Source organism: Trachypithecus francoisi, unplaced genomic scaffold, assembly GCF_009764315.1.
Source record: "Trachypithecus francoisi isolate TF-2019V2 unplaced genomic scaffold, Tfra_2.0 Lachesis_group3, whole genome shotgun sequence".
NCBI lineage: Eukaryota > Metazoa > Chordata > Mammalia > Primates > Cercopithecidae > Trachypithecus > Trachypithecus francoisi.
This window is the reverse complement of record NW_022681468.1, coordinates 89,554,520-89,579,342: the sequence shown is the minus strand read 5'-3', so window position 1 is coordinate 89,579,342 and position 24,823 is coordinate 89,554,520. Positions and strand designations below refer to the sequence as shown.

Genomic DNA, 24,823 nt, shown 5'->3' with positions numbered 1-24,823 from the left:
CACCTCCTGGGTTCAAGCGATTCTCCTACCTCAGCCTCCTGAGTAGCTGGGACTACTGGCACGTGCCACCAGGCCTGGCCAATTTTTTGTACATATATGTTTGTTTTTTTGTAGACAAGGGGTTTCACCATGTTGGCCAGGATGGTCTTGATCTCTTGACCTTATGATCCACCTGCCTCGGCCTCCCAAAGTATTGGATTACAGGCATGAGCCATTGCTCCTGGCCTGGTGGAAGAAATTTCTGAGCAGCAAAGCATTCAAGAAGCAACAAAGCATAAAAGTTTGGAAAATTTGCAGCCTGACAATGCAGTAGAAAAGAAAAACCCATTTTCTGGGGAGAAATTCAAGCTGTCTGCAGAAATTTGCATAAGTAACGAGGAGCTGAATGTTAATCACCAAGACAATGGGGAAAATGTCTCCAGGGCATGCCAGAGACCTTCACAGCAGCCCCCCTCATCACAGGCCCTGAGATAGTAGGAAAAATGATTTTGTGGGCCCAGGACCCCCCTGCTGTGTGCAGCCCAGGGACTTGGTGCCTTGCTTTCTGCTCCAGCCATGGCTAGAAGGGGCCAAGGTACAGCTTGGGTGTGGCTTCAGAGGGTGCAAGCCCCAAGCCTTGGTAGCTTCCATGAGGTGTTGAGCCTGCGGCTACACAGAAGTCAAGAACTGAGGTTTGGGAACCTCTGCCTAGATTTCAGAAGATGTATGGAGACGCCTGGGTGTCCAGGCAGAAGTGTGCTGCAGGGACGAAGCATGCACAGAGAACCTCTGCTAGTGCAGTGTGGAAGGGAAATGTGAGATGGAAGCCCCTACACAGAGTCTCCACTGGGCACTGCCTAGTGGAGCTGTGAGAAGAGGGCCACGGTCCTCCAGACCCCAGAGTTGTAGGTCCACTGACAGCTTGCACTGTGCTCTGCAAAAGCCACAGACACTCGATGCCAGCCCATGGAAGCAGCCAAGAGGGGGGCTGTACCCTGCTGAAGGCCCTGGAGCTCATCTCTTGCATGAGCATGACCTGGATGGGAGACACGGAGTCAAAGGAGATCATTTTGGAACTTTAAGGTTTAATTACTACCTTATTGGATTTTGGACTTGCATGGGGTCTGTAGCCCCTTTGTTTTAGCCAATTTCTCCCATTTGGAATGGGTGTATTTACCCAATGTCTGTACTCCCACTGCATCTAGGAAGTAACTAACTTGCTTTTAATTTTACAGGCTCATAGGTGGAGGGGACTTGCCTTGTCTCAGATGAGACTTTGGACTTGGACTTTTGGGTTAACATTGGAATGAGTTAAGACTTTGGGGGACTGTTGGAAGGGCATGACTATGTTTTGAAATGTGAAGACATGAGATATGGGAGAGGCCACAGGCAAAATGATATGGTTTGGCTTTGTGTCTGCACCCAAATCTCACCTTGCATTGTAATCCCACAATCCCTATGTGTCATGGGAGGGACCTGTGGGAGGTAATTAAATCATGGGAGTGGTTTCGCCCATGCTGTTCTCATGATGGTGAATGAGTTCTCATGAGATCTGATGGTTTTATAAGTGTCTGGCATTTCCCCTGCTGGCTCTCATTCTCTCTCCTGCTGTTCTGTGAATAGGAGCCTTTTGTCATGATTGTAAGTTTCTTGAGGTCTCCCCAATCATGCAAAACTGTGAGTCAATTAAACCTCTTTTCTTCATAAATTACCCAGTCTTGGGTATTTCCTTATAGCAATGTGAGAATGGACTAATACAACTGCATTCTACATCTTTCCTAATTCTAAACAGAAGGCTAGTATTAATATTTTCAGAAATGTTTAAAATTAAAAATAGCATTATTCTGATTATTTACAATAAATTGATTGCATATTTATAGCAAATGCACAGCAACTACTAAGAGCCAATCAGAAGCGCTGCCATTAGCTGAGAACTCTGCACCTGCCAGGAGCCATGTGGGAGCACTCAGCAGCCATCACCCCTGGCCAGACCAAGGCCAGTAAGTTGTCCAGGCTGAGATCCAAAGCTAGATTTTCTGGCTCCAAAGCTGTCAGTTGAGCAACTGATGAATTTAATGATTTCATTATACTTTGCAAGCCAAAATACCCTAAATTTGGGAACTCCTGAGTGGCAGAGCTACCCTGGAAACTGAAAAGAGGGATATGCAATTCAAGTGAGAGATGGGAAAAAGCAACCCAAGCTAGGCCTGTTATGGGTATGTTAATTTATATACACCCATAAACATACTCTCACTCACAAAAGGAGAACCCTGTGATTTTTCTTTTGGATAGGAAAATAAGGTTTTATTGCCAAAATCTGCCATGAGGAGTTTCAGAAACAATCACATTTCCAATGTTTTCTTCCGGACCCCTGCGGTAGAGGGAGGGATGAGGTAGATGACGGCTCTTTCATCAGTCCCTGGGACTGCTGCCTTCTTTGTGTTGGCTCTCCAGGACTTGGTTTATTTTTCTCCATTTTAATGAGCTAATCCCTAAAATGCTTTGGAACTTTTCTGTATTTTAGAGGAAATAAAAGGTCTTTTCTCTCTGGGTATTTCTGTCACTCCAGAGGAATGAAGGGTGAAAAACAACAGGGAAAAAATAACAAAACCTCTTTGTGTATACTTAATAAATGGCTTTTATACATGGGTCCCCTTCGAGGGCTGTGGCCTTACTGCACCTTTCTGTATCTTAGGTAAATCTCCTAAAGAAAAGAGAAGGATTGAAAAATGTTTAATAATTACTGTTAAGAAATAAAAGTAGCTTATGCTGGCAGAAGGCCTAATAGTTCACAAAGCACTTTCCATTTTGAACCTTTGAGTAGTTCTATGAAGTGGATGGAATATTTTGTAGGTTTTTTTTTTTTTAAGGAGCTAAATGACTTGCCTACAATCAAACAACTGATAAACAGAATAGTCTGAACTCCAACCCAGATTTTTTTACTTCAAATTCAGTATTATTTTCATTTCACCAAGGTATTTCTTTAATAATCTGCAATTAGTTTTAAAACACTCTCTAATCTTTTTTCACCTCAAGAATAAACAACAGCAAAAGTCACCTGTCGAACTTCGTAAGTATTATAAAAATGAGTGAATTCCACTATAACCTGGATACAGGGAAATCCTTCTAACTTAAGGTCACAGGAAAGGTTGAAAATTTGAACACATTTAGAAAACTTGTGTGGCCAAAAGCAGAAATAGCACTAATAAATGAGTTCAGCAAGGTTGCAGGATACAAGATAAACATAAAAAACCACGTATTTCTATACATGAATAATCAGAAAATGAAATTTTAAATGCTTCCATTTGTAATAGCATGAAAAATAAAAAAAATACTTAGGAATAAATTTACCAAAAGAAGTACAAAGCTTATACTCTGAAAACTACAAAACATGGTTGAATGACATGAAAGAAGAGCTAAGTAAATAGATATCCCATGTTCAATGATTGAAAGACTTAATATTGTTAAGATGTCAATACTTCCCAAATTGTGATACAGATTCAATGTAATCCCTACCAAAATCGTGGTTTTTTTGTTTTGTTTTTTGCAGAAATTGACAAGCTGATCCTAAAATTCACATAAAAATTCAAAGGATCCAGAATTTTTGGATAGCCAAAGAATCTTAAAAAAGAACAAAATTAGAGATTCGCACTGATTTCAAAACTTACAACAAAACAACACTAAGACAATGTGATACTGTGATACTGGCATAAGGATAAACACATAGATCAATGGAACAGAATTGAGAATCTAGAAATAAACCCTTACATTTATGGCCAATTTATTTTGACATGGGTCCCAAGATAATTTGATGGTGAAAGAATAGTCCTTTCAATAAATAGTTCTAGGACAATTGGGATAGCCACATGCCCCCTCACCCCCTCAAAAAAGGAAGTTGGACCCCTATATCTCACACCATATATAAAAATTAACTCAAAATGAATCAAAGACCCACGTGTAAGAGCTAAAAATTATACAAACTCTTAGAAGAAAACATAGATGTAAGCCTTCATGACCTTGGATTAGGGAATGATTTCTGAGATGTGATGCCAAAAGCACAAGCAAAAAAAAACAAAAACAAAAACAAAAAAAACCACACAAACAAACAAACAAAACCATAGACAAGTTGGACAATCAAAATGAAAAACTTCTGTGCTTCAAAGGACACTGTAAAGAAAATCAAAAGACAACCCACAGATTGGGAAACACCTCACAGATAAGGCTCTAGTATCTAGTATCCAGAATATGTAAATAACTATTATCAGTCAACAATAAAAAGACAAATAACCCTATTAAAAATGTGCAAAGATTTTCCATAGACATTTCTCCCAGGAAGATATACAAATGGCCAATAAGCTTATGAAAAGATGTGCTACATCATTAGTCACTAGGGAAATTCAAATAAAAAGCCACAATGAGATATCACTTCATACTCACTACAATGACTGAAATTAGAAATGACAGATACTGAGAAGTCTTGGTGAGGATGTGGAGATACTGGAACTTTCATAAATTGTTGGTGGGAATGTAAAATAGTGAGGCTGCTTTGGAAAATAGCACAGTAGTTCCTTGAAAAGTTAAATATAGAGTTACCATATGATTCAGAAATTCCACTTGTAGCCTTATACCCAAGACAAATAAAAACATATGTCCGTACAAAAAATTGTACATGAATGTTCACAGCAGTATTATTCATAAGAGCCAAAAACTGGAAGCAACCCAAATGTCCATCTACTGATGAATGGATTAAAAAATGAGGTGAATCTGTATAATGGAATATTATTCCACCATGAAAAGGAATGAAAAACTGATACATGCTAAACATGGATGAACCTTGGACACATTATGCTAAATGAAAGAAGTCAGAAACAAAAGACCACATACTGTATGATTCTGTTTATATGGAATGTCTAGAATAGAAAAATCCATAGAAATAGAAAATAAATTGATGGTTGCCAGGATATGGAGGAAGAGGGAGGAATGACTGCTAATGAGTATGGAATTTCTTGAAAATACTCTGCAATTAGATAGCGGTAATGGTTACAAAACTCTGTGAATATAATAAAACCACTACATTGTACATTTTAAATGGGTAAATTTTGTGGTATACAAATTTTCTCAAAAAACACCATGAACAAAATTTTTAAAAATAAATTGGGTGAAAATATTTACAACATATGTCATAAATAAAGGGGCAATATGTGTAAGAGATAAAGGATTTCTAGCAGTTAAGAAAACTGAACCAAAGCTTCTATTTAAAAATGGTGAAATGATAGGAATATTTCACAAAAAAGATAATTGACAAAAAATACATGAAAGTCACTTAAACATATGAAAAGATGTTCAACTTCTTTTAAAAAAATATAAATGCAAATCAAAACCATCCTGAGACGTCATTTCTCACTCATCAGATTGGAATTAACTCAAAAGCTTGACAGTGGACCTTGCTGAAACAGGTTGTGGGGAAACTGGCACTATCATACACTGCTAATGGAAATACAAATGATACAAGCTTAATTAAAAGGCAATTTGGCAATACAGTAGTAGAATTCCAATAAGACAAACTTACCAATTAAGTTTTGCAGTAAATAAAACTACCAATATATACACCCTTCAGCCTAATGTCCCATGCCTAGAATTTTCTCTGAAGATACAACTCCAACAATACAAAAATAATTTCAAAATATTAAAACCTATCTAAATGCCCCAAAGTGGAAACTATTTGGAAAAAACCCGTAGTACATACATAAAATGGATTATTATACATCTGTACAAGTAAGGGAGATTTCTATGAACTGCTACAAAGTTCATACTATGAAGGTTTCCAGATATACTGTTATATGAAAAAAAGCAAACATATTAATAACAAATAAATAACTTGGTAGGGAAAGAGAGGGACATTCCTAACAGCAGAATGCCAACTGATAAGTGTGGATAAAATGGTAGAATGGAAAATAATTATTTTACAACCACCACAGTTATGACTGGTTCAGGAAAGATTCATCAATAGATGTGTTAAACCCAGAGGGAAAACTTATGTGAGAAGCAAGATATTTACATAATCTTAAAATGTGTCTTTAAAGATGCTTATTAGCTGCAAGAGAAAAAACAGTTACTATACAGTGAAGAAACTGTATACCACCGTGCATGGGTGATAAAAATTAGTATCACCAGAAAAGGACAGATGGATTTCATGTGCCTCTGAATAAAATATCACAAGAAGGTACAATATCCCTTTGTAGTATTCTAGCTTGGCATGCTTCACTCATGAGGAAACATCAGACAAACCCAAACCAAGGAACAGTTTATAAAACAGCTGCCTTATATTCTTCAAAAATTTCAATGTCATAAGAAACAGACTGAGTGAGAAACTATTCTAGATTAAAGGAGAGAAGAGCCATGACAACTAACTATACATACATGATCCTGGGGTGGATCTTGCATTGGAGGAAAAAGAATTGCCATAAAGGACCTAATTGGGACAATGGACAAAATGGAATATGATCAATGTTCAAAATTCCCTGAAAAGCCAGGAGTAAGTGGTTCATGCCTGCAATCCCAGCACTTTGGGAGGCCGAAGCGGGTGGACTGCTTGAGCCCAGGAGTTTGAAACCAGCCTGGGCAACGTGGCGAAACCCCGTTTCTACAAAAAAAAAATGTACAAATTAGCTGGGTGGGCAGTGCACGCCTATAGTCCCAGTGACTTAAAGGGCTGAAGCGGGAGGATTGCTTGACCTGGGAGGGCAAGGCTGCAGTGAGCTGTGTTTGCGACACTACACTCCAGCCTGGGTGACAAGCAAGACCTGTCTAAAAAATAAATAAATAAATAAATAAATAAATAAATAAATAAATAAAATTCCTGGCTTTGATAGCTGTATTGTGGTTACATATCTTTTTTTTTTTTTCTCCTAGGCTGGAGGGCAGTGGCGTGATCTTGGCTCACTGCAACCTCTGCCTCCTGGGTTCAAGCGATTCTCCTGCCTCAGCCTCTCAAGTAGCTGGAATTAGAGGCGTGCACCACCATGCCTGGCTAATTTCCTTGTTCTTATAAAATATACACTGAAGTATTCAGGGATAAAAGGACATGATATATTGAATATATTTTCAAATGATTAAAAAATATAAACAATTATCTCAAATATATATTTGTCTGTAAATATATATGAGTGTATGTTTGTATGTATGTCTATAAAAATAGAGAAAACAAATGTGGCAAAATATGTTACAATGGTGGTGAATCAGGGTGCTGCAAATGAAAGGCACTACATAACTCACTTCCCATTTCCAAAGCGCTAAGAACTCCTGAGAGTGATAAAACCTACATGCTGCACGCATATTTGAATACCTTTGCTGATTCCCACTTTTACACATTTCTTTCTTTTTTTTTTTGAGACAGGGAGAAGTGCAGTGGCATCCAGGTTGGAGTGCAGTGATGCAATCTCGGCTCACTCTAGCCTCGGTCTCCCAGGCACAAGCGATCCTCCCACCTCAGCCACCTGAGTAGCTGGGACTACAGGTGTGCATCATCACGTGTGGCTAATTTTTCTATTTTTTTTTTGTAGAGACAAGGTTTTGCCATGTTGCCCAGGCTGGTCTCGAACTCTTCAGCCCAAGCGATCTGCCTGCCTTGGCCTTCCAAAGTGCTGGGACTACAGGCATAAGCTACTGCGCCTAGCCTACATTTCTTTCTCTAAGCTAAACTGTGGCCTGGGGACACTAGTATCTCACAGACTCATCAGACCTACTCTTGATTCATAATCCAAATTGGCATATTTAATGCACTATAAAGCCATAAGTAAATGTGCTTGATTTCAACTTAATACCTTTCAATTTTATTTAACCACAGACACTTTTTTCTAGGAAGACCTGTGAACTCTTATGATATGCTAGTAACCTATGGAACACAGCGTGGGGAATGCTTCTCTAAACCAAACTCAGATCTTTGAATGCATACTGTTAGTGTTGGCTCTTGGAGGCCATCTTTCAGTTCAGTGAATTTTGTCAGGAGAAATGGCCCTTGCTGGATGACTATGTGCATATTATCACTTACATGGTTTGGCTCTGTGTCTTCCCTGCTGTTCTCGTGATAGTGAATAAGTCTCACAAGATTTGATGGTATCACAAGGGGGAGTTTCCCTGCCCAGTCTCTCTCTTTGCCTGCTGCCATCCACATAAGACGTGACTTGCTCCTCCTTGCCTTCTGCCATGATTGTGAGGCTTCCTCAGCCACGTGGAACTGTAGGTCCAATTAAACTTCTTTCTTTTGTAAATTGCCCAGTCTCGGATATGTCTTTATCAGCAGCATGAAAATGGACTAATACAGTAAATACAGCAGAGAGGGGTGCTGTGAAAAGATATCCGAAAAGGTGGAGATGACTTTGGAACTGGGAAACAGGCAGAGGTTGGAACAGTTTGGAGGGCTCAGAAGAAGACAGGAAAATGTGGGAAAGTTTGGAACTTCCTAGAGACTTGTTGAATGGCTTTGACCAAAAGCCTGATAGCGATATGGACAATATGGTCCAGGCTGAGGTGGTCTCAGATGGAGATGAGGAACTTGTTGGGAATTGGAGCAAAGGTGATTCTTGTTATGTTTTAGCAAAGAGATTGGCAGCATTTTGCCCCTGTCCTAGAGATTTGTGGAACTTTGAACTTAAGAGAGATGATTTAGGGTATGTGGTGGAAGAAATTTCTAAGCAGCAAAGCATTCAAGATGTGACTTGGGTGCTGTTAAAGGTATTCAGGGAAAGACAGCATGAAAGTTTGGAAAATTTGCAGCCTGACAATGCAATAGAAAAGAAAATCCCATTTTCTGAGGAGAAATTCAAACTAGCTGCAGGTTATGAGGAGTGAATTTTAATCACCAACACAATGGGGAAGATGTCTTCAAGGGCATGTCAGAGACCTTTGCAGCAGTCCCTCCCATCACAGGCCTGGAGACTTAGGAGGAAAAAGTGGTTTTACGGGCTGTGTGCAGCCTAGAAACTTGACGCCCTGTGTCCCAGCTGCTCCAGCCTTGGCTGAAACGGGCAAACATAGAGCTTGGGCTGTGGCTTCAGAAGGTGCAAGCCTGAAGCCTTGGCAGCTTCCATGTGGTGTTGAGCCAGTGAGTGCACAGAAGTCATGAATTGAGGTTTGGGAACTTCTGCCTAGATTTCAGAAGATGTATAGAAATGCCTGGCTGCCCAAGCAGAAGTTTACTGTAGGGGTTGGGTCCTCATGAAGAACTTCTGCTAGGGCAGTGCAGAAGGGAAATGGGTGGTGGGAGCCCCCACACAGAGTCCCTAATGGGGCACTGCCTAGTAGAGCTGTGAGAAGAGGACCACTGTTATCCAGACCCCAGAATAGTAGATCCATTGACAGTTTGCACCATGTGCCTGGAAAAGCTGCAGACACTCAGTGTCAACCTGTAAAGGCAGCCGAGAGGGAGGTTGTACCCTGCAAAGCCACAGGGGCGGAGCTGCCCAAGACTATGGGAACCTATCTCTTGCATCAGCGTGACCACCTGGATGTGAGATGTGGAGTCATAGGAGATCATTTTGGAGCTTTAAGATTTGACTGCCTTGTTGGATTTCAGACTTGCATGGGGTTTGTAGCCCCTTTGTTTTGGCCAATTTCTCCCATTTGGAATGGCTATACTTACCCAATACCTGTACCCCCCTTGTATCTAGAAACTAACTTGCTTTTTGACTTTACAGGCTCATAGGCAGACGGGACTTGCCTTGTCACTGATTAAGACTTTGGACCGTGGACTTTTGAGCTAATGCTGAAATGAGGTGAGACTTTGGAGGATTGTTGGGAAGGCATGATTGGTTTTGAAATGTGAAGATACTAGATTTTGGAGAGGCCAGGGGCAGAGTGATTTGGTTTGGCTCTGTGATTTGGTTTGGTTTGGCTCTGTGACTCCACTCAAATCTCATGTTGTAGTTCCCATAATTCCCACGTGTTGTGGGAGGGCTCTGGTGGGAGATAATTGAATCATGGGGGTGGGTCTTTCCCATGCTGTTCTTGTGATAGTGAGTAAGTCTCATGAGATCTGACAGGATCATAAGGGGGAGTTTCCCTGACCAATCTGTTTGCCTGCTGCCATCCACATATGACATGACTTGCTCCTCCTTGCCTTCCGCCATGATTGTGAGGCTTCCCCAGCCACGTGGAACTGTCAGTCCAATTAAACCTCTTTCTCTTGTAAATTGTCCAGTCTTGGGTATGTCTTTATCAGCAGCATGACAATGGACTAACACAATCACTGAAGTCTTTCCATGAACTTGAGAAACTGGTAGCTGAGACTTTTTTGAACTTTTGAAAGTTTTAAAGTTTGTGCTGGGCACAGTGGCTCACATCTATAATCCCAGAACTTTGGGAGGCTGAGGCAGTCATATCACTTAAGGTCAAGAGTTCAAGACCATCCTGGCCAACATGATGAAACCCCATCTCTACTCAAAGACACAAAAATTAGTTGGGCATGGTGGCAGGGGCCTGTAATCCCAGCTACTTGGGAGGCTGATGCAGGAGAATTACTTGAACCTGGGAGGTGGAGATTTCAGTGAGCTGAGATCACGCCGCTGCACTCCAGCCTGGGTAGAAACAGCAAGACTCTATCTCAAAAAAAAAAAAAAAAAAAAAAAAAGAAAGTTTTAAAATTCTATTAAAGTTTTGAACTTTAGAAACTGATAGCTGAGATGTTGAGGATAGATCTGGATTTTGTCATGAAAAATTTAGAGAACAACTTTTAGAAATTGGATAGGCAGACTCAATGTTGTCAAGATTGGATAGGAAGACTCAATTCTTCCCAACTTGATATCCAGATTCAATGCAATCCTAATAAAAATCCCAGGAAGTTATTTTGTGGATATTGACAAAGTGATTCTAAAGTTTGTATGCAGAGGCAAAAGATCCAGAATAGCCAATGAAATATGGAAGGAAAAGGACAAAATTGGAGGGCTGATACTACCCAACTTGAAGACTTACAATAAAGCTACAGTAATTAAGACAGTGTGGTAGTGGCAAAAGAAGAGACAGAGGTCATGGAACAGAACAGACAGCTGAGAAATAGACACACATAAATATAGTCCACTGATCTTTGGCAAAGGAGCAAAGGCAATACAATGAAGAAAAGATAGTTATTTCAGCAAACCATACTGGAAAAATTGGACATCCACGTGCAAAGAAAAAAAAAAAAAACAGAATTCAGACACAGACCTTACACCCTTCACAAAAATTAACTAAAAATGTGTTATAGACCTAAATGTAAAATAAAAACTAGTTGGGCACCATGGCTCACACCTGTAATCCCAGCACTTTGGGAGGCCGAGGTAGGGGATCACCTGAGGTTGGGAGGTCAAGGCCAGCCTGACCAACACTGAGAAACCCTGTCTCTACTAAAAATACAAAATGAGCCGGGTGTGGTGGCACATGCCTGTAATCCCAGCTACTAGGGAGGATAAGGCAGGACAATCGCTTGAATCTGAGAGGCGGAGGTTGGTGAGACGAGATTGCACCACTGCACTCCGGTCTGGGAAACAAGAGTGAAACTCCATCTCAAAACAAAAACAAAAACAAAAAACCAAAACCAAAACCAAAACAAAACACTATAAAACTATAAAACTCCTAGAACATGACACAGGAGAAAATCTAGATGACCTTGGACTTGGCGATGACTTTTTAGATGTATCACCAAAGGCACAATCCATGAATGACAGAAATGATACGCTAGATTTCATTAAAATTAAAAATTTCTGCTCTGCAAAAGACATTGTCAAGAGAATTAAAAGCCACAGACTGGTAGAAAATCTTACAAAAGACATATTGAATTAAGGACTGTTATCCAAAATATACAAAGAACTCTTAAAAACTCAACAATAAGAAAATAAACAAATTGATTTTAAAAACGGGCCAGTAACTTTGACATCTCACCAAAGAAGATATACAGATGACAAATAAGCCCACGGAAAGATGCCCATATCATATATCACCAGGGAAATACAAATTAAAAGAACCATGAGATACCACTACACACCCATTAGGCTGGCCTAAATCCAGAACACTGAAAACATCAAGTGCTGGCTTGAATACTGGATGGATATCAAGGATATGGAGCGGCAGAAACTCTCATTCATTGTTGGTGGGAATGTAAATGGTATAGCCATTTTGGAAGGCAGTTTGGTGGTTTCTTACAAAACTAGTTGTTGCCAGAGTTTAGGGGGAAGGAGAGCTGAATAGGCAGAGCATGGAAGATTTTTAGGGCAGTGAAGCCACTCTATGTGATACTATAATAGTAAATACATGATGCTGTAAGTTTGTGCAAATCCATAGAATGTACAATGCCAAGAGTGAACCTGAATGTAAACTATGGACTTTAGGTGATAATGATGTGTCAATGTAGGCTCATCAACTATAACAAATGTACGACTCTGGTGAGGGAGGGTATGCATGGGGGGGGCGGGCAGGGGCTATATCTTTGTACCTGCCACTCAATTTTGCTGTGAACCTAAAACTGCTTAAAAAAAAAAGCCTATTAAAAAGTTTGCTAGGAGGCTGAGGCGGCAGGATCTCTTGAGTTCAGGAGTTCGAGACCAGCCTGGCCAACATGGTGAAACCCTGTCTCTACTAAAAATACAAAATAGCTTGGCATGGTGGCACATGCCTGTAATCCCAGCTACTTTAGGAGGCTGAGATAGAAGAATCCCTTGAACCCAGGAGGTGAAGGTTGCAGTGAGCCGAGATCGTGCCACTGCACTCCAGAGTGAGACTCTGTCTCAAAGAAAAAAAAGAAAGAAAAAAAAAGTTTGAGAGATATGGGTTAAGAAAAAAAATTAAAGTAAATTTGAGACTCTGTTCTGTAAAATGAGAGTGAAATAATTTAAAAAGCTGGCATGGTTGGTACAAAACTGCTTCATTTAAGAACAAACAAAGAAAAAACTGCTAGTGGCAAGGTACATCAAAAACAATTCTGTGGCAGAATGTTAATATGAATCTATATGAACTTCCTCCTACTAGTTTAATTTCTGGACATTTACCCCCGGAAATAATTCAAGAAACTATAAAAGGTTTCTGTATAAGAATATTTACAGTTATTGATACTAACAAAAAATTGTAAACCTGCCAGTGTTCCTATGCTAAGTAAATGTTGCCATGAGCCACAGTGACCTAGGCCAGAAACCTGGTGTAAAGCTGGACTCTTCCTCGAGACCTGCACAACCCCCAGGCCTGTCATATCTACTCCCCACATATCTCTCAGATCTGTCCATGCCTCTCCATTTTCACCAGCACCACCCAAGTATGGGCTGTCTCACCCCCAACCTGAACTGCTGCAGTCATCATCTGTGAGTTATCCTCTTGCTTATCTCACCACCATCCAGTCCATTCTCCGTACCGCAGAGTGGTCCCTCCAGAATGATAATCTGATGATGCCAATCTCCCTGCCTGAAAACCTTCATCTGCCCTTAAGAGGAAGCTCAAATTCCTTAACATGACTTTCAACATCTACCTAAACGATACCCATCTACTGCCTTTGCCATTCCCACTGCCCAGGCAGAGGGAGCTTCTTATAGCTCCCTGAATGTGTCAAGCTTTGTCTAACCTTCAGACCTTATCATGTGCTCTGCCCTCTTGCCTAGGCTTGTCTTCCCCCAAAAACATCTCAGTACTTTTTGTAACTGCCAACTACACTTGCTATCTTTGGTCTCTCACATCTCACCTGCTATATAATCTGGTTTCTGTTCTTTTGTTTTGTTTTGTTTTTGAGACGGATTCTTGCTCTGTTGCCCAGGCTGGAGTGCAGTGGCGCAATCTCAGCTCACTGCAAGCTCTGCCTCCCAGGCTCATGCCATTCTCCTGCCTCAGCCTCCCGAGTAGCTGGGACTACAGACTCCCACCATCATGCCCGGCTAATTTTTTGTATTTTTAGTAGAGACGGGGTTTCACTGTGTTAGCCAGGATGGTCTTGATCTCCTGACCTTGTGATCCGCCTGCCTTGGCCTCCCAAAGTGCTGGGATTACAGGTGTGAGCCACAGTGCCTGGTCTGGTTTCTGTTCTAATCATTACCCCGGTATTCACCTCAACAAAGTCATCAATAAAAGAAAAAGAAAAGAAAACTAACATAAAAGGAAAGAGAAAATTAAAAACATCAGGCACTGTGCTAAGCTCTTTACAAACTTATTTATCCTCTCTGGAATTCCATGTCCTCCAAAACAGTGAAAGGTATCAAAAAGGAGGGAGGCCAGGCGCAGTGGCTTACGTCTGTAATCCCAGCACTTTGGGAGGCCAAGGTGGGTCGATCACGAGGTCAGGAGATCGAGTCAGGAGTTCATAACCAGTCTGGCCAACATGGTAAAACATTGTCTCTACTAAAAATACAAAAATTAGCCAGGCATGGTGGTGGGCGCCTGTAATCCCAGCTACTTGGGAGGCTGAGGCAGGAGAATCGCTTAAACCTGGGAGGTGGAGGTTGCAGTGAACCCAGATCACGCCTGCACTCCAGCCTGGGCAACACAGCGAGACTCTACTCAAAAAAAAAAAAAAAAAAAAAAAAAAGAAGAAAAGAAAAGAAAGGGACAGAGGACACCACTTTCATTTTCCCTTTTCCTCCCTGTTTTCCTGGCAATCTTTCTCTGTTTCATTTGCTAGGTAATCCTTCTTTACTTCAGTCATGAATACTAAAATTTCTCAAGAATCTGCCATTGGTTCTTTTCTCCCTCCATCAACTCTCCCTAGGTGATATCATCCTCTCCCAGGGCAATCACTACGTGTAAGAGGATAACTTTCTGACCTATATTCTGAGCACCAGCCCTGATTATCTAACTGCCTATTGTTATTTCCACTTGTATGTCTCACAGGCATCTCAGACTCATCATCTAAAACACAGCTTGCCATCTCTCCATCACCCAGTCACACACCAGTTTCCTGGTAGAAATGGCACAAACATCTATTCAGCAGTCCACGCCAGAAACCTGGGAGGCATCCATGACTCTTCCCTTCCTTCTCTCCCCCACATCCAATCAATCGCCATGTCCTATCAATTCTGCCTCCTAAATCTTTCCTACATCCATCTACTTCTCTTCATCCTCACTATCTTCATCCTAGTTCAAGCTACCATCATTCTTACGTTTGGCTACCTCAGTAGCTTCCTAAGTGGTCCAGTTCTATGGTTGGCACAACTTCCCCAATCCATTCTCTACAAATCAGCCAGAACAATCTTTCTAAAAAGTACTGGTTTTGAATGAGAGCATGCCATTTATTGGGTGTGTACTCCTGGGCATATCACTCAATCTCTCTAATTCTTGGCTTCCTTATCTATAAATGGGAAATAATAATGTGTCACAGGGTGGTAATCATAATTAAAAGAGACAATCTAGATAGAGTGAGAAAAAGGGGCACTCTAACAAACTGTTAGTAGGAGTATAAATTGTCAGACAAATTAAAATAAGAAATATTAATGAAGTACTCTCAGGACCTTGTCACTGTATCTCATTTCAAATAACAAGAATAGATTGGTCTGTATTTTACAACTTTTACAGGAAAAAATTATCAGAAAAACTTTTTTAAAAGTACCTTTGGCAAGATACAATATAAAGATATAAAACTCACTATTATGGTTAATTTTACATGTGAACTTGGCTAGGCTATGGGGCCAGATTGTTTGGTCAAACGCTAGTCTAGGTGTTGCAGTGAATACACAGTATTTTGTAGATGTGATTAATATTCACAATCAATTGATTTTAAAGGAGATGACCCTGGATAATATCGGTGGCCCTCATCTAATCAGTTGAAGACCTAGAGTGAAAAACTGAGGTTTCTAGAATAAATTCTGCTTCAAGACTGCATGGCCGGGCGCGGTGGCTCAAGCCTGTAATCCCAGCACTTTGGGAGGCCGAGACGGGCGGATCACAAGGTCAGGAGATCGAGACCATCCTGGCTAACACGGTGAAACCCCGTCTCTACTAAAAATACAAAAAATAGCCGGGCGAGGTGGCGGCGCCTGTAGTCCCAGCTACTCGGGAGGCTGAGGCAGGAGAATGGCGTGAACCCGGGAGGCGGAGCTTGCAGTGAGCTGAGATCTGGCCACTGCACTCCAGCCTGGGTGACAGAGTGAGACTCCGTCTCAAAAAAAAAAAAAAAAAGACTGCAACACAGAAATCCTTCCTGAGTTTCCAGACTGACGGCCTGTCCTGTGGATTCCAGACTTACCAGCCCCTAAATTGCATGGGTCAGTTCCTTAAGAGAGACTGGACCTGGTGGCTCATGCCTGTAATCCCAGCACTTTGGGAGGCGGAGGCAGGAGGATCACTTGAACCCAGGAGTTTGAAACCAGCCTGGGCAACATGATGAAACCGTGTCTCTCAAAAAAAAAAAAAAAAAAAAAATCAAAAACAACAAAAAAAAATCTGTGTGTGTGTGTGTGTGTGTGTGTACATATGCTATTGGTCTGTTTCTCTGGAGAACCTTGATGGACATACTCAGTGAGGAATCTTATAAAGTAGACTAGCAGCTAACAGATAAAACTCCAAGTGGCTTCAGGTGAAGACTTTAGAATGTAGAAAAAAGGAGTCCTTATCAGTTTGGTAACATATGCTCTAAATAAATATTAAAAGATAAAGAAACCACCTTTAGGGCATCTCAGGCTGTTTGTGGTCTGTGCAGCTACTAACAGGGGACCAGTATCAGCACTTGCCCACGTGGCCATCTGATAAGAACACCCTTGTTGAGCATCTACTCTAGGCCAAGTATTGTCCTTATCTATAGCAAATGACAAAGCCAGACATTTTCAGAGCGGGTGCCACTTGTGTCTATGAAAAGCATTGGGTCTAGAACAGCTTTGGTAGCCAGGACCTTGTAGCTTACCTGGAGGAAGTGGTTGATGGATACATCGTGGAGTCCCAGGGCTTGCTCTACACCTGCTAATTCTCTCAATATGGGTACACAGTCATGACTTTTTTCACCTTTACTGATCTCAACATATTCCAAAGCTGCTTGATAGTGGGACAAAGCTTCTTTGGATTTCTTCTGACCTTGACACACCCTAAAAAAACAAAGGAATTATTTTATTTAATAATTAAAATAGAAAATACTGAAAATATAGGTGAGCTGGTAGTTGGGATATGACTCTTTGATCCCTGGTGTCCAGGTTCGTTTCCTTGCTAACTAAGCTTTTCTTCCAAGAACCAGCTGGGCACGGTGGTTAAGAAAATGGGCTCTGGAATCACCAGGAAGGTTCAAGTCTTGGCTTCACCACTGACTAAGATGTATGACCTTCCAGTCACTCAGTTTCCTTATTTGTGAGTTAAGGATAACAGTGCCCACACTTCACTGGGTTATTATGAAGATTAAATTAATTGATATTCATAAAACACCTAGAATAACCTCTAATACATAGTAAGTGCTATATAGGTAGGTATAATCTGGGAAGGAAAAAGATTAATAGGTGACCCAGTAATACTGGACTTCCTTTCTGTGGGCTTCCTTGCTTCACAAAACAACTGCTGAAGGAGCTTCACAAAACAATGATAGCAATCATCAAGGAAGGGATGCTGAGATGATAATAACTGATCTGTTGAGAAATTTTAGAAATTTCCCAGTACTGGGGAGGATGTGAAACACTCTCATTAACTGCTGGGGAGAATATAGTTTGGACATAAACTTTTCTATCAAATCATACACATATATGTACACATACACACATACAATTTTGCTAATTCCAATTCTAGGAATTTATCTTGAAGTGATACTCTGGCAGGGCAAGAAGACATATATACAAGAACATTTATCTTAGCATTCTCTATAATGGTGGAAAAGTCCAAAGCACTTAAAATGCAGCAATAGGAGACTGTGCAAGCAGGTTACAGTAAGTGCGTCTATACTGTGGAATGCCATATAGCCATGAAAATTAGTGCTGATCCATATTTATTGACACAGAAGTTTACCCATTCTATATACTTCAGTGAAAAATCAGGCTCCAAAATATTCTGTATATCATCTCATGCATGTGAAAACTTTATATCTAATCTGCGTGTACACATATGCACAGAAAGATGGCAAAAGCCATTGCTATGTTAGCAATACTTACCTCTAAGCTGTTAGACTGTAATTTTACATTTCTTGTTTGTGCTTTTCTAAATATCCCAAATTTTCTTCTATGAAAATGTGTTACTTTTATATCATAAAAATGCTAATTTAGAAATTATAAGTAAAGGTGGCAATGGGAAAATATTTCTATATGTTCTTAGAATAAGAATTTCTCATTATAAAAAATGTATGCCTACATATTTTTTAGCAAACACAGCACATATTTAAAAATAATCTTCTCCAGAATATTTGTTAAGACTATTAGGAACCTTTTCTTTCATGGAAAAATTTTATGTGCAAAATTTATAATCCCTCCTATGTTGCCCTCCACACCAGAACTTTTAATATCAAAAGGCCTTGTGATTCCCAAGCTGCCCAAGGGAAAACTAAAAGACTACCAAAAAAAAGGTATTATTTTCAACTCAACCACTGGGTATTTTTCACACCTATTTTTGCTCTCCAAAGAAATTAACTGCTAGAAGTAAAGATACTTTTTGGATCTGTGGTCCAGATGGCCACAGTGGAATAAAATGCTGAGTGAACAGTTTATGTATCTGGATACCTTCTATAATTGTGAAGAGGTTTAAAAACACAGGAAGAGTTCAGGATCTAAGGAGGGCTACAGCTTGTAGAAACTCTAATCTGGGAAGGAAAAAGATTAATAGGCGACCCAGTAATACTGGGCATCCTTTCTGTGGGCTTCCTTCCTGATGCTGAAGGAGCTTAGAATGTAGTGGGTAATCCTTAGTTTTGTAAATATCATACTTTATATTTGAAGAGAAAACCCATTAGAACCTTTGGTGATAGAAAGAGTCTCTGAAACATATGGTTGGTAAGAAATCACTTAGCCAAATACTTAGATTCTGTGGTAGACAAAGCTTAAATAACTAAAACTGGGGGTCAGCAAATTATGGTGTGGGGGCCAAATCTGCTTTTTTATAAATAAAGTTTTATTGGCACAATGCCATGCCCATTCATTTACATATCATCCATGGCTGCTTTTGAAATATGACACAGTTCATTGGTTGCCACAGAGACCATATGGCCTATAATATCTGAAATATTTATTATCTGGGCTTTTAGGGAAAAAGTTTGCTGACCTCTGGTCTAGAATCTAGAGAAAGTTACGTACTTCCAAAATGATTTCAGATTTTTTTCCACCTAATTTAGCCTAGAGAACTCAGACAATGCCATGGATATTTGAGAGAAGGAAAAAAATCTTCATCTTTTTCCTGTCTCATGTTCATAATGATGCAGTGTACCACTGAAGTAAAGAATGGGTCCTTTGTTTCCCAGACTGCCCATAAAAGTCACAGAAGAGAAATGAAGGAAGTACAAACACCAAGATAATTTCATCTGGGCAACTGCTTTTAAAGAAAGCAGTGTTTAAAGTTTAGTAATCAAGCTCATAAGTGAGCAAAAAAGAAAACAACAAGGCATGTATTCATTGATATATCAAAAATTCCTTCTTTCCTGAGATAAGACACTAAAGAAAAGTGTTTGGGGGTTTGTTAATAGGTGAAGACCATGGAAAACTTGTAGCCACCTACTAACTATCTTAAGCCAAAAGCATCCCAAGTTAACACCAGGTCACCTTTTCAGGTCTCAAAAAGTCATCCTTCAAATACCTGACTCTTAGAGAAAATGTTATGGAAAAGAACAGAAAATGAGAGGCAGGAAAATCAGTTGTAAGTACGCGGGAGTAGAAAACCCAAATTGTAGTCTGAGCAGCCTTGTTGACAAAGCTTGGACAAGAACAAAACGTCTCAAACCTTGGTTTCATCATCCGAACACAGTGGTTGTTGTGAGAATTGAATAAGATGTCCATGAAAATGCTTTGTAGACAGAAGTACATTATACAGATTAGTATTAAATGTCTACACATAATCATATCTTTTACTCCTCCTCCCAACCTGCACACCATAAGCAACGGCCTCAGTTTGTTCCCATGTTGAAACGGGCTCAATTGTGATTTCAGCTCCACCCCAACACCAACCATAGAAGAGTTTGGAAAGTCCAAATAATAGGCAAAATCAGAGAAACTGATTGGAACTATTATGCAAGTGAGGTGGGCATTTTCTTATCCAATTGAACTTAAAAAAAATAGAATAATTTATTATAAGAATACATACACATCACTAAAAGTAAGAACACATAAATAAAAACAAATGACATATAAAGGGAGATCCCTCATACCACATATACCAAAGTTCCAAGTGGATTAGAGGACAAATTAAAAGATTTTTAAAAAAATTATTATGGATACATAACAATTGTATATATGTATGGGGTACATGTACAATTTTGATATAAGCACACAAAGTTAATGACTGAATCAGGGTTATCAGCATACCCATCCCCTCAAGCATTTATCATTTCGTTGTGTTAGGAACATTCCAGTTCCATTCTTTTAGTTATTTAAAAATATACAATAAAATATTGTTAACTATAGTCAACTTATTGTACTACCAAACATTAGGTCTTATTCCCACTATTCACCTATATTTTTATACCCAATAGCTTTCCCCTCTTCATCTCCAGCTCCCTACTACCCTTCAAAGCCTGTAGTAACCATCATTCTGCTATCTCCATGAGTTCAATTTTTCTTTTTTTTTTCTTTTTTGTAATCTTTTTAGCTCCCACATTTGAGTGAAAATGTGATATTTTCTGTGCCTGGCTTATTTCACTTAATATAATGTCCTCCAGTTCCATCCATTTTGCTGCAAATGATAGGATTTCATTCTTTTTTAATGGCTAATATTCCATTATGTATATCTACCACATTTTCTTTATCCATTCATCCACTGATTGTCACTTAGGTTGAGTCCTAGGTTGGCTGTTGTGAATAGTGCTGCAATAAACATGGGAGTGCAGATATTTCTTTTGATATACTGATTTCCTTTTTGGGGGGTATATACTAAGTAATGAGATGGCTGGATCACATGGTAGTTCTATTATTAGTTTTCTGAGGAACTTCCACACTATTCTCCATAGTGGCTGTACTAACTTGCATTCCCACCAACAGTGTATGAGTGTCCCCCTCTCCACATCCTCACCAGCATCTGTTACTGCCTTTTTGATAGAAGGCATTTTAATTGGGGTGCGATATCTCATTGTAGTTTTGATTTGCATTTCTCTGATCATCAGTGATACTGAGTATGTTTTCACATACTTGTTGGTCATTTGCATGTCTTCTTTTGAGAAATGTCTATTCAGATCTTTTGCTCATTTTAAAATCAGGTTGTCTTTTTCTATTGAGTTGTTTGAACTCCTTATTTATTCTGGTTATTAATCCCTTGACAGATGGGTAGTTTGCAAATATTTTCACACATTCTGTGGATTGTTTCTTCAACTTCGCTAATTGTTTCCTTTGCTGTGCAGAAGCCTTTTAGCTTGATGTGTTCCCATTTGTCCACTTTTGCTTTGGTTGCCTACGTTTTTGAGGTCTTCCTTAAGAAATCTTTGTCCTGACCGATTTCCTGGAGTGTTTTCTCAATATTTTCTTCCAGTAGTTTCAGAGTTTCAGTCTTAGATTTAAGGTTTTTCTTTTTTTCTTTTTCTTTTTTTTAGACAGTTCTTGTTCTGTGGCCCAGGCTGGAGTGCAGTGGTACAATCATGGTTCACCGCAGTCTCAACCTCCTGGGCTCAAGTGATTCTCCCATCTTAGGCCCCAGAGTAGCTGGGACTATAGGTGCACACCAATATGCACCTGGCTAATTTTGTTTGTTTGTAAAGATGGAGTTTCACCATGTTGCCCATGCTGGTCTTGAACTCCTGTGCTCAAGCAATCTTCCTGCCTTGTACTTCCAAAGTGCTGGGACTACAGGCATGTGCCCCAGTGCCTGACCAGATTTAAGTCTTTAATGAATTATAATTCAATTTTTGCATATAGCAAGAGCTAGGGGTCTAGTTTCATTCTTATGCATATGGATATCCGGTTTTCCCAGCACCACTTGTTGAAGACACTATCTTTCTCCCAGTGTATATTCTTGGCACCTTTGTTAAAAATGAGTTGACTGTAAATGCATGGATTTATTTCTGGGGTTTCTATCCTGTTCCATAGGTTTATGTGTCTATTTTTATGCCAGTATCATGCTGTTTTGGTTACTATAGATCTGTAGTATAGTGTGAAATCAGATAATGTGATGCCTCCAGCTTTGTTCTTTTTGGTCAGGATTTCTTTGACTCTTTTGGGACTTTCGTGGTTCCATACAAATTTTATGATTTTTTTTTTCTATTTCAATGAAGAATGTAATTGGCATTTTGATAATGAGAGTTGATATTCTGAGAATGCATTAAATCTGTAGATTGCTTTGGGTCATATGCACATTTCAACAGTATTGACATTTCCATCCATGAACATGAAATCTTTTTGCATGTCTTCTTCATTTTCTGTCATCAATGTTTTATAGTTTTCATTGTAGAGATCTTTCTCTTTTTTGGTTAAGTTTATTCTTAACTATTTTATCTTATTTGTTGCTACGTATTTTTTTTTTGTAGCTATTGTAAATGGGATTACTGTCTTGGTTTTTTGTTTTTTTTTCAGATTGTTAGCTGTTGGCATACAGAAATGCTATTGATTTTTGTATGTTGATTTTGTATCCTGCAACTTTACTGAATTTGTTGATCAGTTCTCATAGCTTTTTGGCAGAATCTATAGGTTTTCCTGAATAAAAGATCATATCATCTACAAACAAGGATAATTTGAATTCTTCCTTTCTAATTTGAATGTCATTTATTTATTTTTTCTTGCCTAACTTCTTGGGCTACAGCTTTCTGTACTATGTTGAATAAAAATGGTAAAAGCGACCATCCTGGCTAATACGGTGAAACCCCGTCTCTACTAAAAATACAAAAACTAGCCGGGCGAGGTGGCGGGCGCCTGTAGTCCCAGCTACTCGGAGGCTGAGGCAGGAGAATGGCGGAAACCCGGGAGGCGGAGCTTGCAGTGAGCTGAGATCTGGCCACTGCACTCCAGTCCGGGCGACAGAGCTAGACTCCGCCTCAAAAAAAAAAAAAAAAAAAAAAAAAAAAAAAAAAAAAAAGGTAAAAGCGGGCATCCTTGTCTTGTCCCAGATCTTAGAGGAAAGGTTTTCAGTTTTTCGCTGTTCTGTATACTAGTTGTGGGTTTGTCATATATGGCTTTTATTGCGTTGTGGTATGTTCCTTTAAGTAAGTTAAGTAAGTTCCTTTAAGTCCTTGTTTTTATCATGAAGGGATGTTGAATTGTATCAAATGCCTTTTCAGCATCTATTGAAATGATCATATGGTTTTTGTCTTTCATTTTGTTGATGTGAGGTATCATATTTATGGATTTGTGTATATTGAATCATCCTTGCATCCCTGGGATGAATTCCACTTGATCAACATGAATGATCCTTTTAATGTGTAGCTAAATTTGGTTTGAGGATTTTGCATCCATATTCATCAGAGATATTGGCCCATAGTTTTCTTTTTTGATGTGTCTTCGTCTGGTTTTGGTATTGAGATGCTGCTGCTCTCATAGAATGAGTTTGGCAGTACTGCTTCCTCCTCAATTTTCTGGAACGGTTTATGTAGGATTGATATTAGTTCTTCTTAAAATGTGTGGTAGAATTTAGCACTGAAGCCATCAGATCTTGGGCTTTTCTTTGATGGAAGACATTCTATCATTGCTTCTATCCTGTTACTTATTGGTTTATTCAGGTTTCTGATTTCTTCATGGTTCAATTGTAACAGGTTTTATGTGCCTAGGAACTTATCCATTTATTTTAGGTTTTCCAGTTTATTACACATAGTTGCTCATAATAGTCTCTAATGATCCTTTAAATGTCTGCGGTAGCAGTTGTATTGTCTCCTTTTTTGTCTCTGATTTTATTTATTTGGATCTTCTCTCTGTTTTTCTTAGTCTGGTAAAGGTTTGTTGATTTCGTTTATCTTTTCAAAAAACAAACTTTTTGTTATATGCATCTTTTGAATTTTTTTAGTCTCAATTTTATTTATTTGTGCTTGGATTTTTATTATTATTTTTTATCTGAATTTGAGGTTTAGTTTGCTCTTGATCTTCCAGTTCCTTATGACACATTGTTAGGCTGTTTATTTGAAGGTTTTCCACTTTCTGGAGGTGTTTATTGTTATAAACTTCCCTCTTAGTACTGCTTTTACTGTATTATATATGCTTTGGTATGTTATGTTTCCATTTTCATTTGTTTCAGGAAAATTTTTAATTTCATTCTTAATTTCTTCATTGCCCCAATGGCTGTTTAGGAGTCCTAAATTAAAAAAAAAAAAACTGATATGTTTGAGAGAAGACATATGGAAAAGTAAGCCTGTGTCTTTGAGTAGGGAAGGATTTCTAATATGTATACAAATAAGAACAGAAAACATAAGTAAAATTGATCATATTAAAAATAAAAGCTCCTGTGCATCAAAAATCAAGGCAAACTACACATCTGAAGTACATACAACATATGTAAACAGCAAATAACTTGTTTCCGAAAATATGAAGACTATCTACCAATTTTTAGGAAAAATGCAAATAGCTCAATAGCAAATAAGCAAAACATGTGAATAGATAATTCACAGAACAAGAATTCCAAATGTCTAGCAAACATATAAAAAGATATTTAACTTCCCTATCAGAAAAATTCAATTAAAGAAACCATAAGGGCCGGGTGTGGTGTCTCACACCTGTAATCCCAGCACTCTGGGGAGGCTGAGGCAGGTGGATCACTTGAGGTCAGGAGTTCGAGACCAGCCTGGCTATGATGAAACCCCATCTCTACTAAAAATACAAAAATTAGC

At 39.3% G+C, this 24,823-nt stretch overlaps 1 protein-coding gene across 6 annotated transcripts in view; it reads right to left on the bottom strand.

Moving 5' to 3' along the window:
• Positions 1-24,823, bottom strand: part of TTC23 (tetratricopeptide repeat domain 23) — a 116,649-nt gene that overhangs the window by 49,101 nt on the left and 42,725 nt on the right. For all 6 annotated transcript variants that reach the window (XR_004431781.1, XM_033188867.1, XM_033188866.1 and 3 more), the window contains exon 6: positions 16,820-16,997. Coding sequence is in view for 5 of the 6 variants with exons in the window: in XM_033188867.1 (XP_033044758.1) it covers positions 16,820-16,997 (178 nt within the window). In the remaining variant the exon portion in view is untranslated. The remainder of the gene's footprint in view (positions 1-16,819; positions 16,998-24,823) is intronic.